General features: G+C 42.7%; 1 protein-coding gene across 7 annotated transcripts in view; it reads left to right on the top strand.

The window, feature by feature from the left end:
• The window catches only part of FBXO16 (F-box protein 16), a 63,062-nt gene that overhangs the window by 6,889 nt on the left and 39,598 nt on the right, over positions 1–16,575 (top strand). For 4 of the 7 annotated variants that reach the window (XR_004031310.1, XM_030817032.1, XM_030817031.1 and 1 more), the window contains exons 2-3: positions 1,591–1,705; positions 11,546–11,581. Coding sequence is in view for 6 of the 7 variants with exons in the window: in XM_030817032.1 (XP_030672892.1) it covers positions 1,607–1,705; positions 11,546–11,581 (135 nt within the window). In the remaining variant the exon portion in view is untranslated. Of the gene's footprint in view, positions 1–1,569; positions 1,706–11,545; positions 11,582–16,575 lie in introns of all 7 variants that reach the window. The other 3 variants (XM_030817033.1, XM_030817030.1, XM_030817029.1) reach the window with 2 other exon arrangements.

Genomic DNA, 16,575 nt, shown 5'->3' with positions numbered 1-16,575 from the left:
TGCAACCCTGAGTGTATATATCAAAACTACCCTCAATCAGCTACTAGGGGAGCTGAGGCAGGAGGATCTCTTGAAACTGGGAAGCAGAGGTTGTGGTGAGCTGAGATCGTGTCACTGCACTCGAGCCTGGGTGACAGAGCAAGACTCCATCTCAGCCGGGCGCGGTGGCTCACACTTGTAATCCCAGCACTTTGGGAGGCCAAGGCGGGTGGATCACGAGGTCAGGAGATCAAGACCATCCTGGCTAACATGGTGAAACCCCGTCTCTACTAAAAATACAAAAAAATATTAGCTGGACGTGATGGCGGGCACCTGTAGTCCCAGCTACCCGGGAGGCTGAGGCAAGAGAATGGCGTGAACCGGAGAGGCGGAGCTTGCAATGAGCCGAGATCACACCACTGCCCTCCAGCCTGGGCGACAGAGCGAGACTCTGTCTCAAAATAAATAAATCAATTAATAAAATAAAATAAAATAAGATTAAGAGTAAGCTATTGTCAGCCCAACTGGCCTAGCCTGGTCTCATGACCATCTCTTGGCTAGGGAAGGACAGGCTACCTTAATTAATTAAACCATCAGGCTCTAAACAATGCGGGAAAAGTAATTCCTCCTGAAAATTAAAGTGCTTTAATCAAAAGGAGGCAGACATATACTGGATAACTAAAAATAGCAAATTTCCCCCAATAAACTCAAATCTGTTTATTTCCAAAGCCTTGGCCTTGTTTCTCCCACCATGCTACCTCTTCAATACACCATCAGGCAGGAGTTCTTGTTATTTGGATATCTGGAAGTTAAGAGGGGAGGAGGAGAGTTAATATCACAAGGGAGAAGAATGAAGTGTTTCATATTGCATGATGATTTTAAATTTAAAATACTTTTCTTCCTGGCCAATATAGTATGTCCTTAGCTAGGAGTGATTCTGGATTTCCCCCCAGAGTCCAGTGAAAGTAAAGTGACATCAAACTGACCTGGGTCCGACTACCAATTCCACCACTGGCTATCTGTATGACCCTGGACAGGGTAACATCAATAAGCCAAATTTTCCTCATGTGTAAAATGAGTTAAAACCCACCATCTCACCAGGTTATTGTGCACTTCCATTGAGGAGACGTATGAAGTGCTTGACATATAAGATGCCCCCAATAAATGCTCTTCCCACCCATTCCCTCTGCCAACATACTAAAAAATTATATGATATTAGTATTGTTTTTTTTTTGAGGTGGAGTCTCGCTCTGCTGCCCAGGCTGGAGTACAGTGGCACCATCTTGGCTCACTGCAACCTCCACCTCTCAAGTTCAAGTGACTCTCCTGCCTCAGCCTCCCTAGTAGCTGTGATTACAGGCATGCACCACCACGCCCGGCTTTATTTATTATTTATTTATTTATTACATTTATTTTTAGTAGAGACAGGGTTTCACCATGTTGGCCAGGCTGGTCTGGAATCCTTGACCTCAAGTGATCTGCCCACCTCGGCCTCCCAAAGTGCTGGGATTACAGGCGTGAGCTATCGTGCCCGGCTGGTATTAGTAATTTTTGTTTTCTGAGGGTTATATGATTCACTTCTTCTGATAGGTGTTGTTTTTCTTATGGAAGGATATCCAGTTGTTTCATGATGGCATTTGCACCTCCGAAAAACATAGATGGTCCCAAAATGCAGACAAAGATGAGCACCTGGACACCCCTAAACCATCAGCTATTGAATGACCGGGTAAGTGACCAGACTATTTTAACAATTGAATCCATGACTTAAAGGAAAAAATATATTAAAATTTTACTTACCAAAATATGAACAGGAATTATTTAGGATTGTGTAATGGATGAATGAAAACCAAAATGAAGATATTCAAAAACTTTTATGGAACCCTTGCTATATGGGCAAGGCTGGCGATAGACCCAAAGTCCTTGTCCAAGAAGAAAAAGTCTTGGATTTGTTCTTTCCCGCGCTGTCACCTTCCTCTCCCACCCCACTTGCCTTTTTTCTTCCATCACTTCTTCTCCCCTGGAACCACCAGGACTGAGAAAGGAGAGAGTGGTCCATGGCATTCCCCAAAACCGGGTTTTCTTTGTATAGTTGAGGTTGCTGGGTAATGCTGCACATTTAATAAGATACATAAAATGCATACATTTCAACTGATTATTCACATTACTCAGGTTCTCTCAAGACGTTTATTTTCATGGCTGGGTGCAGTGGCTCATGCTTATAATCTCAGCAATTTGGGAGGCCGAGGTGGGTGGATCATCTGAGGTCAGGGGTTCGAGACCAGCCTGGTTAACATGGTGAAACCCCGTTTCTACCAAAAATACAAAAAAAGAAAAAAAAATTGCTGGGCGTGGTGGTTTGCACCTGTAATCCCAGCTACTCGGGAGGCTGAGGCAGGAGAATCGCTTGAACCCAGGAGGCAGAGGTTGCAGTGAGCCGAGATCACACCATTGCACTCCCGCTTGGGCAACAAGAGGAAACTCTGTCTCAACAACAACAACAACAAGATCAACAACAACAAAGACGTTTATTTTCCATCTGCCCTCTGGGAAGGTGCTAGTGGACTACACTAAAGGATCACGGTGGATGGCTGGGGTGTGAGACTGACCAACCTCTAGGGGTTTCTATTCCTGCTTCAGTTAGGGACAGAATTTACTAACAGGTCTGTGAGCTCCAGTGACCAATCGCTGTATGCAAGGACCACACCTATTTGTCAGGAAAACACAATCACTATGTATAAAACTGACTTCATCCTCTGGCTCCTACACACCAGTTCCTCCCCCTGATGAGAGGCACTACTTTATACCAAGTCAACCAAGCCAGAAATTCGGCTTCTCCCTGTCCAGTCTGGGATTTCATTTTCCCCCAGATTACAAGCTAATAAATTAGCCTGTGACTTATGGAATAGAAGACTCTGCTGTTTCACAATAAAAGATGAGATTCTTGGGTCAAAAACAACTTTACTCACAAAGCAGCGAGTGGCATGAACATTATGTTTGTGTGGGTTCTGCTGGTCCTCCCCGTCCCACAGGTTCGACGCATAGGGCCCAGGTAAGTGATACACATAACAGTGGTTTGCACCACAGCTGAGGAACAATGAGCCCAGGGCATCCCCTGCTTTTCATAGTAAGCAGTAAGTCAGCCTGCTCTTGCTCCCAAAGGGAGACATTACCTCATCCCTCAAGGTTGCCTTACTGCAGACACAACCTGCAAGAATGGCCCAAGTCATGAATGCTCAGGGCCTTGCATTCTTTTTTTTTTTTTTTTTTTTTTTCTGAGACAGAGTCTCACTGTGTCACCAGACTGGAGTGCAGTGGTATGATCTCAGCTCACTACAACCTCCACCTCCTGGGTTCAAGCGATTCTCCTGCCTCAGCCTCCTGAGTAGCTGGGACTACAGGCGCCCACCACCACACCCAGCTTATTTTTGTATTTTTAGTAGAGACAGGGTTTCACCATGTTGGCCAGGATGGTCTCGACCTCTTGACCTCATGATCCACCTGCCTTGGCCTCCCAAAGTGCTGGGATTACAGGCGTGAGCCACTGCACTCAGCCACGAATGCTCAGGCCCTTGCGTTCTTGACATGCCAAGATGTTTCGGAGTGTGAGAGGCACACAGAGAAGTGTCTACCAACGCTCCCTTGCCTCCATATGTAATTTGCTTTCCAGTACTCTTGAGTCCTCCTCCCAATCTCTCATTCAGGCCTCTCTTCTCCACCCGCCTATCTACTTCCAGCTTCATTCTCAGCTCACGCTGTCTGCACCCTTTTCCTAGTACACTGCAGTCACCCCCTAACTTCTTTCACTGCCTCTAACCCTGCCAATCCATCCTCTATTCTCATCCCAGAGAGATCTTTCTAAGATTCCGATTCTATTATGTGAAACCAATAACAGGCTCCACTCCCAAGAGTAAATTCCAACACCCCTAGGCATAGCACTGAGGATCTTTCATGATCTGACCTCAGCCAACTTCCCAGCTCCACCCCTGCCACTGCTCCCTCACATCCGATGCCCAGGCCTGGCTCAGGGCCCCCAGGTGAACCCTGCTCTCTCACACCTCCATGCCTTTGCATGTACTCTCACCCTCGCCTCCTATCTGAGTCCTTTCAAATGTCCTTTCCTCTGTGAAGCCTCCCCACTGCGTCCTGCTTCCTTTTCTTTGCTCTCATCACTGTTCACTGGCTTTCCCAGTCAACTCCCGTGCATGAAGAGTTGAGATTCCGTCTTTTCTCTCTGTACCTCCAGGAACCTGGTTTGGTTCCTGAAGCATAAGAAATGGAGTCAGGGCTGGGTACAGTGGCTCACACTTGTAATCCCAGCACTTTGGGAGGCCAAGGCGAGTGGATCACCTGAGGTCAGGAATTCAAGACCAGCCTGGCCAACATGGTAAAACCCTGTCTCTACTAAAAAATATAAAAATTAGCCAGGCATGGTGATGCACCCCTGTAGTCCCAGCTTCTTGGGAGGCTGAGGCAGAATAATCACTTGAACCCAGGAGGTGGAAGTTGCAGTGAGTCAAGATTGCACCACTACACTCCAGTGCCTGGGCAACAGAGTGAGACTCTGTTTCAGGAAAAAAAAAAAAAAAAAAAAAGAAAGAAAGAAAAGAAAAGAAGAGAAAGAAAGAAAGAGAAAAAAGAAATTGAATCAGAGTTCAGGTCTACTCCCTGGTACCTGTTTCATTGACTCTTGTCTTCCTGCCTCTTCATCTTTGTGTCCTTAGCCTGGATTTGCCCCTGTGCCCCTCTAAACTCAACAGATGGGCTTATCCCTTGGCAAAGCTATCATCAAACCTGAACCCTCCTGCTCAGTACTTTCTATTTCTAGTCGAATCAGTTTCTACTGATGAGCAATTTTAGGAGAGGAACAGAAGGGCCAAGGTAGATTGGAATAGTGAGAAATAAAATAGAGAGAGACTGAAAAAGGAAAATGATAAAGGAAATGAGGAAAGAGGAAAGAGAATGAGAAAAAAATAGAGGGACCAGGAGAAACAAAAGGAAAGGCAGAGAAAGAGGGAGAGAGAGAGATTCAGCCTTCATCTAGCCATGAACACCAAACAAATCTATTGAAAAAATTTTGGGGGCCAGGCACAGTGGCTCAGGTCTGTAATCCCAGCACTTTGGGAGGGTGAGGCCAGTGGATCGCTTGAGGCCAAGAGGTTAAGACCAGCCTGGGCAACATAGTGCAACCTCATCTTTATAAAAAAAAAAAAAGTAAAATAAAATATTAGCCTGGCATGATGGTGCATGCCTATGGTCCCAGCTACTTGGGAGGCTGAGGCAGGAGGATCGCTTGAGCCCAGGAGTTGGAGGTTGGGGTAAGCCACGGTTGCACCACTGTACTCCAGCCTGAGTGACAGAGAGAGACCCTGTCTCTAAAAAAAGAAAGAAAGAAAATTGTTTTTATCCAGCTCAACAGTAATTTACTGAGCACCTGTTTGCAATGCTCGAAGCTCTCCCACAGTTTATATAACAGCTTATCTGCTTCCCCTACCAAAACTTCAGGGTCTCATTTTGAATTCTGTCTTCCCATAGAATTGTGAAGGTTTTACACACATGTGAAAAAGTGACTTGAATTCAAATATGCATTCACTGGATTCCTTGATTTTCAGAAATTTTCTTCGAAAAATTACGAGTCTTGATCAATTTAGCAGCTGTGGAGAAGAAAAGTGTCTTGGGAGGCAAAAAAATTGCTTGAATGCCTCTTGCAGTTCGATTTTTAGAGAAGCTGATTCTGAGATTAGCATGTAGAGCGTTGACTGGAGAGGACTTTCAGGATCAGCACCTGGGAAGGGAAGGAAATAAAAGGAAAAGGAGAGAAAAGGGGCAGATGCGGGGCAAGGGAAGAAGTTGGGCTGGAATGCAGTCTCAGTGAGGTCTCCACTGACCCCATAGGACTCCCTGAAGCTGCCATGATGCTTCAGATTGGTTGTAAAGAATACCCGAGGCTGGGTAATTTATAAAGAAAAGAGGTTTAATTGGCTCACAGTTCTGCAGGCTGTACAGGAAACATAATGGCATCTGCTTCTGGGGTGGCCTCAAGGAGCTTTCCATCATGGCAGAGGGCAAAGCAGGAGGAGGCATCTTACGTGGCAGGAGCAGGAGAAAGAGTGAGACAGGGGAGGTCCCACACACTTTTAAACAACCAGATCTCATGAGAACTCACTCCTGCTGATGACAGTGCTAGGGGGATGGTTCTAAACCGTGAGAAACCGCCCCCATGATCCAATCACCTCCCACCAGGCCCCACCTCCAACACAGGGGATTACAATTTTTTTTTTTTTTTTTTGAGACAGAATTCATTCTGTTGCCCAGGCTGGAGTGCAATGGCGCAATCTCTGCTCACTGCAACCTCTGCCTCCCAGTTCAAGCGATTCTCCTGCCTCAGCCTCCTGAGTAGCTGGGATTGCAGGCACCCACCACCACGCCTGGCTAATTTTCATATTTTTAGTAGAAACGGAATTTCACCATGGTGGCCAGGCTGGTCTTGAACTCCTGACCTCAGTGATCCGCTGGTCTTGGCCTCCCAAAGTGCTGGATTATAGGCATGAGTCACTGTGCACAACTGGGGATTACAATTTGATATGAGATTTGGTGAGGACAGAGATCCAAACCCCATCATTTGTCTTACATTGTGGCAAGGGGGAAGGGAGGAAGAAGGTCTGGTCTTTATACTTCCACACTGACCGAACATTCAGTGGCTGCTAGCTGCCTACCCACCCCCGCCAGGTCTGACCTTGGGCAAGGCAACTCTCTCAAGCTTGTAACTGTCAACCAGCAGCCTTCCAACAGGTGGGGAAATAAATCCTTCAGTTCTGGAGGGGAACGAGTGCATCACATCACTCATTGGTTCTTTAATAGATTTTTATCCAGTGTAACGATCACTTCTGAAGATAATATGTATTTTATTGTCCCGAACTCCCATTTTATTCCAAAAATAATAATAATAATTTTTTGGTTTAGTTAGGTTCTTGTATGGTGTAAAATTATTTTTAAAAATCTTTGTGTGTATATATACACATAAGTATGTGTACAAATGCACAGAGTCACACACATAGAATTTGTATATGATTATGCCAAGCTGGTGTGTGTTTGTTTTTGAGGATCTCACTCTGTCACCCAGGCTGGAGTACAGTGGCACAATCACGGCTCACTGCAGCCTCCACCTCCTGGGCTCAAGCGATCTTCCTGCCTCATCCTCCCAAGTAGCTGGGACCACCAGGCTCACACCCCCATGCCCGGCTAATTTTTTTTAATTTTTATTAGAGAAAAGGCCTGGTCTCAAACTCCTGAGCGCAAGTGAGCCTCTATTTCAGCCTCCCAAAGCTCTGGGATTACAAGCATCAACCACCATGCCCAGCTACAACAAACTGTTAATACTGGTTTTTCCCAAAGAGTTATATGGGCGTTGGTGGACAGAGGAGGGTCTGTTAGAAGAGAGAGCCTTCATTTTCTTACTTCATACAATGCAGCAATGTTTCTAATTTTAAAACAAATTAGGACATAAATATGTATCGTATATTATACACACACACATACACACACACACACACACCCATACATATAAGTAAACAAAGAACAATAACTCTGGAATTGAAAACTCTGGTTTCAAATCAGCTGTACCAGTTTTACCTTCTCTGGGCTTTATCCTCCTTTGTAAAATGAGTGGATTGGATCAGATGACTTTGAAGATCCCTTCTGGATCTAACATTCTAACTGTGTGAAAAGTATTAAAAATAGATGCCCGGCCGGGCGCGGTGGCTCACGCTTGTAATCCCAGCACTTTGGGAGGCCGAGGCGGGCGGATCACGAGGTCAGGAGATCGAAACCACGGTGAAACCCTGTCTCTACTAAAAATACAAAAAAATTAGCCGGGCGTGGTGGCGGGCGCCTGTAGTCCCAGCTACTCGGAGAGGCTGAGGCAGGAGAATGGCGTGAACCCGGGAGGCGGAGCTTGCAGTGAGCCGAGATTGCGCCACTGCACTCCAGCCTGGGCGACAGAGCGAGACTCCGTCTCAAAAATAAATAAATAAATAAATAAATAAATAAATATGCCCAAGGAGACAGCCGGCCAAAAGGCATCCAGACAATAATTTCAAGGGGCTTCCACACTTCTAAATGAGGGCATTTGTCACCAATGATCGGTGAAATTTTAAGGCCCTGTTTTTTGTTTTTGTTTTAATTTTGTCTTTCTTCTGTAGTAAAATGTGAAATATGTAACTATCTTAGACTAAAATAAGAGTCACAGGATTTTAACTTCACAGCAGGCTTTAAGCAGAGAGATTGAATTCTCTAAATTCAAATTTAGATGCCTAAAAAAAAAACAACTGCGTCATCAGGATAGGCATATATAACAGATTAGTAAGTTATTCAAGCATTGTGAATTTTGGGTGAAGGAATATTTTTAAAGTGTGTATTTCTTTGCCAACTAGTGTTTTAATTGAAAGTGATCTTTATCACACATACATAGAAAGGTAACTATGGAAGATGACGGATAGGATAATTTCCTTGACATTTCATTATGTATGTGTATATCAAAACATCAAGTTGTATACCTTAAATATACACAGTTTTTTAAAAGAAAAGAAAGTGATCCACATTTCTTTTAGGGTATGGTTCACACATGTTGTACAGTACATGTTAAAAAAGTGTTCTGAGAAAAAGCACCCAGTTACCATCAATCAATCATTATTTACGGGCCCCTAAATATCTCACTCCTACATTGTAATGATGTCACATGGTAAAATATGTAACTACAGTGTCAACAGACTAAAATAACAACCGTGGGATTTTGACTTAACAGCAGGCTCTGAGTAAACTGTGATATAAACAGACTGCAGCATCTTGCAAGAAAAGAAGATCCATTTTAATATTTCCATTTGGAAGAAATACTTTGTTTTCCAGCTCTTTAAAATGAAGAACCTGATTGCAAATCTTTGAAATAAAGACTTGCTCCAAACCAGGGTGCATAAGACTATAAGTCCAACTGAGAACCTGACAACAAAATTATCTGCCCAAATTGATACATCTTGTCAAGGGTAGAGTCAGAACTAGATCTGAGGTCTCCTGACTTTCAGTCTAGTGTCTTTCCTCTACCCCTTCTGTCCCATCAGTTTCTGCTTGAGTCTAGATGCCTTCTGGTAAAGAGCTGGACTTGCGTGGACTCCGTTTAGACTTTGTCTCGTGTTTTAACCTGCGTAGCACTTCCCAATATCCACCCCATTCCTTTTCTACTACCTTCTTGTTGACTGTCTTTTCCCCTTTAAGTCAGTTTCCTTTTGTTTCCAATGGGCCACACCATCATCGGACACCATGCTTCAACTTCCTCTTGAAGCTCTGTTGTGGTCTCTTCTTCTTCCTATAGTCAGACCAAAGCATGGGCAGAAGTTCATCAAGAATGTAAGTCAGAATGGGGAAGACCAAGGATCTGGTGAGGAATCAAGTGCAGTGTTGAGCTGAACACATAGTTTGGACCCAGAGATTTTTAAAATATCTGTAAATATAACCTCTTAGGTCCCTGCTTATCCTTTCTAAAATATAGGAATCGAACAAAAAGACCTTTAGGATTCCTTTTAGCTCTAAAATTCTATGACTTCTGAAGCTTTCTTCTTGTTGTTAGTCAGTCAGCAAAATGGTTTATTGAGGGCCTTCCATGGACTCTGTACTTGAGGATTCTGTGGAGCATGTAAGAGAAAGTGGTTGTAATCTACTTGGGAAGATAAAATTAACAGAAACCACTAGAGAGCAAAACAAACACTATAAAGTCTAAGTGAAGCGTGAACTATAAATTGAGTAAGAGTTAGGAGGAGAGAAATCCCTGGGCATCAGAAAAGTGACAACACTGGTTGCACAGGTTGGGCGATGCATGATTGATAGAGAAGAATTCAGACAATGTTTGAATCCAGATATTTTGAATCTTCTGTGTTCTACAGATTCTCTTCTACTTCTTTTCATCTAGAAATTCTGAGTTTATCTGTTGCCATTATTTGAGGGTCCTGGTAGCCCAGATGGCAGTTAGCTGCAGGGGAGGGTCTTTTTCTTCTTCTCTTATGTGCAAAAAGTGTCTGTCTGTGACAGAAGAGATTCCCTGGCCAAGAGCAAAACTGACATTTCACTGGTCCCAAGGTGGTGGCTGAACCAGTTATTTCAATTCCTATTTTGTATGTCCTTGGCAACCAGAGCTTGAGAGTTAAAAAAGGAAGGAAAGACGATCTGTGGGAAGCATAAAACCAGCTCCTCAGCCTCTTCCATAAAAAGAGAAGAAATAGGCCTGAGCCACCTCTCCAAGTGGGAACATTCTTACAGCACTAGAGAATGTAGCAAGTGCCAAGAGGAGGGAAAAACATCAATCCCGATTTTGAAAGCTGACAGAGCCTGTATGGGATAAAGCAAGTGAGACATTCACATATGTTCATTACTCTCTCTTCCTCTCTTAATAGCCCCCTTCTCTGCCACGTGTCCCCACATTAGTCTTCCTTTCCTCACTCACTGAAGTATACATATGCAGTGATGCTCAGAAAAACACCTCAACACCAATATATAAAGATACTCACATTGTACTGATACATCCATAAGGATATTCATTCTGACAATCACATTCATTCAATTCAATAAACATAGATACCTGTAACATGCTCTGTAAGCACTCTACTGGAGATGTCAAGATGAATAAGACTTAGTTTCTGTCCTAAATAGTATATTGTAATAAACCTATACCAACAAATATTCAAGTGGAAGCCCAGAGGTGCACACACACACATTTCTAATCCTACAGGTGTGTACGTACTTACACGCCCACTGATATGTGTATACACTGAAATAGAAAAACAGAACTGATCATTCACTTGTTTTGTAAATTCTCATACTATTAATATTGAAACATTTCAGATGGGGGAGGAGTTTCATATTCCTGTTTTTTTGTTAGTTTTTTCATCTCCTTTCAAATTGTAAAATTAATTTCTCTTTATAATTCCATTTTTAAAATTTCTTTCCCTTTAAAAAACTACTACTTCTTTCTTCTTCTTCTTTTCTTTTTTCTTTTTTTTTTTGTTTGTTTTTTTTTGAGACAGGGTCTGGCTCTGTCACCCAGATTAGAAATACAGTGACATGATCATAGCTCACTGCAGCCTCAACTCCCCGGGCTCAAGCGATCCTCCCACTTCAGCCTCAGCTGGGACTGCAGGGACATACCACCATGCCTGGCTAAGTTTTTGTATTTTGGTAGAGATGGGGTCTCACCATGTTGCCCAGGCTGCTCTTAAACTCCCTAGCCCAAATGATCTGCCTGCCTTGGCCTCCCAAAGTGCTGGGATTACAGGTGTGAGCCACTGAACCCAGCCTTATTACTTCTTCTTTCATATGAATTATTCCACATGTAGAAACTGAAAGAAAAAAGAGAGAGAAACCTTGCCCAGGGTAAAAATACATAACCTCAGGAGTAAAATCTGTCTTTTAATATTCAGTTGATACAATGAATGTTTATTCACCGATCCCTTAATGATATCTTCTTGTAATGGGTATTTTGAACTATGATATATGAAATTACCGTATTCTTTTTTACTTACTGTAGGTATTTGAAGAAAGAAGAGCCCTGCTTGGCAAATGGGTAAACATTTAAAATGTGCTATTTTTGCATTATGTTATGTTATCTGTTTTCATCTTTCGGGCTGCTATTAAAAAATCAGACTCGGTGGCTTATAAATAACAGACATATTTTATTCAACTTGGATAGAAAGAAAAAAACCCCAGACATTTATTTTTCATGGTTCCGGAGGCTTAGGAAGCTCAAGATCAAGGTGCTGGCAGATTCAGTGTCTGCTGAGGCCTCTCTTCATAGACAGCCACCTCCTCACTGTGTCCTCACATGGCAGAAGAGGGAGAATGAGTTATCTGGGGTCTCCTTTATAAGGACAATAATCCCCTTCATGAGGGCCCCATCCTCATAACCTAATCACTTCACAAAGTCCCCACCTCCTAATCCCATCACACTGGGGGGTTGAGATTTCAACATGAATTTGGGGGTGATGTAAACATTCAGTCTATAGCATTACCGCAGAGGCCAGAGAATTCAGCTTGGATTTAAGGGAGTGCTTCCTCATTTCCTGAGAAGCATGGCAGGTGCTTTCTGTAGGTATCAGTTAGGATTTGGTCAGGAAAACAGAAGTCGTATCTTACTTTAACAGACATAATTAAATGAAAAGGATTGGTTAAGCAAATATTGGAGAACAGAAGAGACAAAAAGGGAATGCTGCGGTTCCAGGGAGATAGAACTGCGGGAATTAGCTACTATCAGCTTTCCTGGTACTGGAAGCTCAGAGGGAAGATCTTCAGCCCCATAGGGAAGCCAGATTTCTATGGAATAAAGTAGATGACATCACAACCAGCTGTTTCGGATACAGTTGGTGAAGCATGATGGTTCTGGGTGTATGGGAAAAAAAGCTGGACCTCGGAATCAATGGCTACTGTCAGGGTAAAGAGTTAGGTGATCCTGATAGGAACAGCAACCAAATAGGAGTAAGTTTCTCCTCCCTCAGTTTCCCTCTGGCACCTTCCTCCTCATTGGCAGCATTTATCAGGGAGCCAGCTGTCAAAGGAGAAATATGGTGATAGAGATCCTGCCTTCTTTTCTTTTTTTGAGATGGAGTTTTGCTCTTGTTGCCCAGGCTGGAGTGTAATGGCACCATCTCGGATCACTGCAACCTCCTCTGCCTCCCAGGTTCAAGTGATTCTCCTGCCTCAGCCTCCTGAGTAGCTGGGATTACAGGTGCCCACCACTACGCCTGGCTAATTTGTTGTATTTTTAGTAGAGACGGAGTTTCACCATGTTGGCCAGGCTGGTCTTGAACTCCTGACCTCAGGTGATCCACCCCCCTTGACCTCCCAAAGTGCTGGGATTACAGGTGTGAACCACATGCCCAGCCCAAGAGATCCTGCCTTCTATGCTCACAAAGTAGAGCACAGAAAGGTGGATTTGGGTCAGGTGCAATGGCTCACAACTGTAATCCCAGTACTTTGGGAGGCTGAGGGAGGAGGAGAGCTTAAGGCCAGGAGTTTGAGACTAGCCTGGGCAACATAACAAGACCCCATATCTACAAAAATAATAATTAAAAAAATTAGCCAGGCGTGGTGGTGCATTCCTGTAGTCCCAGCTACTTGGGATGGGTAAGGCAGGAGGATTGCTTGAGCCCAAGAGTTCAAGGCTGTAGTGAGCTGTTGCAATGGTGCAGTCCAGCCTGGGCAACAGAGAAAGACCATGTTCAAAACAAACAAACAAACCCCAAAATAGAAAGATGAATTTGGATCTGAGGGATAGTAGCTTAGTAACCAGCACAGTTTACCCATTTGGCTACTCAGCATTCATATATACCCTTCTATAGATCCTGACACTTCCATACAAGAACTGTAACAATGTTATGTTTTTACCTAACAAGATACAACTATCCTTCATCAAAAACTAGGACTTTCTCATCTGTTCCTCAAAAGGAGGGACACAAAGTCTCAATGGCCATCCCTGGGTGATGATCAAAATATCCATCTCTGGGCTTTTTTTTTTTATTTTTTTTTTCAGATTCTCTGTTTTGTTTCTTCTAGAGAATAATCTACGGAGGCAGGGCTGGCTTCTATCCTGTTTTTCGTTGTACATTCCTTGATGCTTACCAGGCATTAACAGATATTTTCTAAATCAACAAATAATGGTCTCTTGTTTTTCTCCTTTCCCCAAACAAACTTATTCCTTAAAATCACTAAGTCATATGGTAGCCTATATACCCCTGCAAAAACCCAATGAATTGGGCTTAAGGGAGATATTTCTAATTTATCTTTATTTACATTTCTGTCTCCATTTTAATTTTTAGATTTTGTGTGTGTGTGTGTTTCATGGACAAGACAGTAACATAAGAAATGCATTTTCGAAAGAAAAGGAAGGAAGGAAGGAAGGAAGGAAGGAAGGAAGGAAGGAAGGAAGGAAGGAAGGAAAGGAAGGAGGGAAGGAAGGAAGGGGAAATAAGGATACCAGTGTTTTTACTTAGCATTACTTGGGATTTTCACTGTAGGCATCAAGCACTGTCTTAGTTTTAAAATTTAATCTAGTATTAGAAGTGAAATCATTTTTAAAAAAAGAATCTAGACAGAGATATAATATAATATGAATTGTATTCAATGATAGACAGTCCGGAAGTATTTTTATATTTGGCAATTTTTGTTCATTTATTTGCACATGATTCTGTCTAATGTTCTGTACAACAGCAAATAAAATAATTAAGAGAAACTGAAAAGCTCTTCTACTTTAATGTTTCATGCTACTACTTAATCCCCTTCCTCTCAAATTTTCTCTGCCCTTCAATCCCTGTTAGAAAAGGCGATCGCCTCCCAAATTGAGAGAGAACACTGCAGGAGAAGTGAAAAGAGAAAGAATCTCAGATTTTCTCTCAGCTTCTGCTCTGTTGCTAATATAAATAATACTAACATAATACCCCATTTTAATAAAGTAGATGGCATCACTTTTAACTTGCTGGAAATAACCATAATCAGAGTTAGAATTCAAAAGAGAAACAAGGAAAACTATTTTGCAAACTGCATGATAGAAAAATGATTAATATCCAGGATATATAAAGAGTTCCTACAAGTCAATAAGAAAAATAAAAATATCCCTACAGAATAATGGGCTAATATAAGAATGAGGAATATTAAAAAAATGAACAATAAGCATATAAAATATGCTCAATTTTACCAAAATCAGAGAAATGCAAATGAAAACAACGAAATTCCCAAATTCTCTCTTCCTTGCCTATATGGCAAAAATTGAAGAGCTAGATAATATATATAGCTCTTCATTATGTGTATATTATATATAATATAACCTATAAGAAAGGATTCACTGGAAAGCAGGAAGATACTTTTAAACTCACTTGGAGGGAATGTAAAATGGTAAAGACCTTTTAAAGACAATTTGACAGGATCTGTTAAAATTTTAAATGCACGTACCCTTTGAGCTTCTATTTATGTATACTAGACAAATATTCATTCAGAACACGAAAAGGCATGAAAAAGCATGTGCCAAGATACTGCTCCTCCTCCTCCTTTTTCTTTCTTCCTACGGGAAAGGTATTAGTAGTAATGGTATCAGTAGTAAATTGAGTAAATAGAAAATGCCATATTCATCCTACTATGACTGAATGAGAAGGCAAAAAGCTCTGGAGTTCATTACATATCAGGACATGTGTGGCTACATTTTGTTCACTTATTTATTATTATTATTATTATTATTATTATTATTATTATTATTATTTTGAGACAGAGTCTCGCTCTGTCACCCAGGCTGGAGTGCATTGGCGCGATCTCAGCTCACTGCAACCTCCGCCTCCTGGGTTCAAGAGATTCACCTGCCTCAGCCTCCTGAGTAGCTGGGATTACAGGCGTGCGCCACCATGCCCAGCTAATTTTTGTATTTTTAGTAGAGACAGCATTTCACCTTGTTGTCAGGCTGGTGTTGAACTCCTGACCTCGCGATCCACCTGCCTCGGCCTCCCAAAGTGCTAGTATTACAGGCGTGAGCCACCATGCCCAGCCATTTTGTTTATTTTTTAAACTGCTACATAGTATTCCCTGGGATGGGTATACTCTAATTTATTTCACTGCCACCAAGCTGATGGAGATATGTGTGTGTGTGAATGTATAGAAATGCATGACCATCTTCCAGGCATGGTGGTGCTTTGCCTCAAGTCCCAGCTAATCCAGAGACTAAAGCAGGAGAATTACTTGAGTCCAGGAGTTTGAAGCTGTAGTATGCCATGATCATGCCTGTGAATAGCCACTGCACTCCAGCCTGGGTCACATAGCAAGACTTTGTCTCTGAGAACAATTTTTTTTTTTTTTTCCTGAGACAGGGTTTCACTCTTGTTGCCCAGGCTGGAGTGCAATGGTGCAATCTCGGCACACCACAACCTCCACCTCCCGGGTTCAAGCCATTTTCCTCCTTCAGCCTCCCAAGTAGCTGGGATTACAGGCATGTGCCACCACACCCAGCTAATTTTGTAATTGTTTTTAGTAGAGATGGGATTTCTCCATGTTGGTCAGGCTGGTCTCGAACTCCTGACCTCAGGTGATCCGCTTGCCTCGGCCTTCCAAAGTGCTGGGATTACAGGCATGAGCCACCACACCCAGCCCTAATAAAATTTTTTTTTAATTAGAAAAAAAGGAAATGCATGGACATCAAACTTTTGAACAGTTGTTATCTGTGGGAGATGAAGTGAAATTTGATGGGGAGCAGTGTTAAAGAAGCTTTTCATTTTTTATTCTATTGATTCTATATGTGCCTGCTTGAAACTTTTTTTTTTTTCAAGACTGAGTCTTGCTCTGTAGCTAAGGCTTGAGTGCAGTGGCGTGATCGCAGCTCACTGCAACCTCTACCTCCTGGGCTCAAGTGATCCTCCCACCTCAGCCTCCCAGGTAGCTGGGACTACGGGCTTACACCAACATGCCCATCTTTTTATTTTATGTTATTTTTTATTTTAAGAAACAGGATCTCGCAACGTTGCCCAGCAGGTTTTGGTCTTGAACTCCTGGGCTCAAGCAATCCTTCCATGTTGGCCTTTCAAAGTG

This window comes from Nomascus leucogenys, chromosome 8, assembly GCF_006542625.1.
Source record: "Nomascus leucogenys isolate Asia chromosome 8, Asia_NLE_v1, whole genome shotgun sequence".
In the NCBI taxonomy this organism is placed as follows: Eukaryota; Metazoa; Chordata; class Mammalia; order Primates; family Hylobatidae; genus Nomascus; species Nomascus leucogenys.
This window is presented reverse-complemented; position numbering and strand designations above follow the sequence as displayed.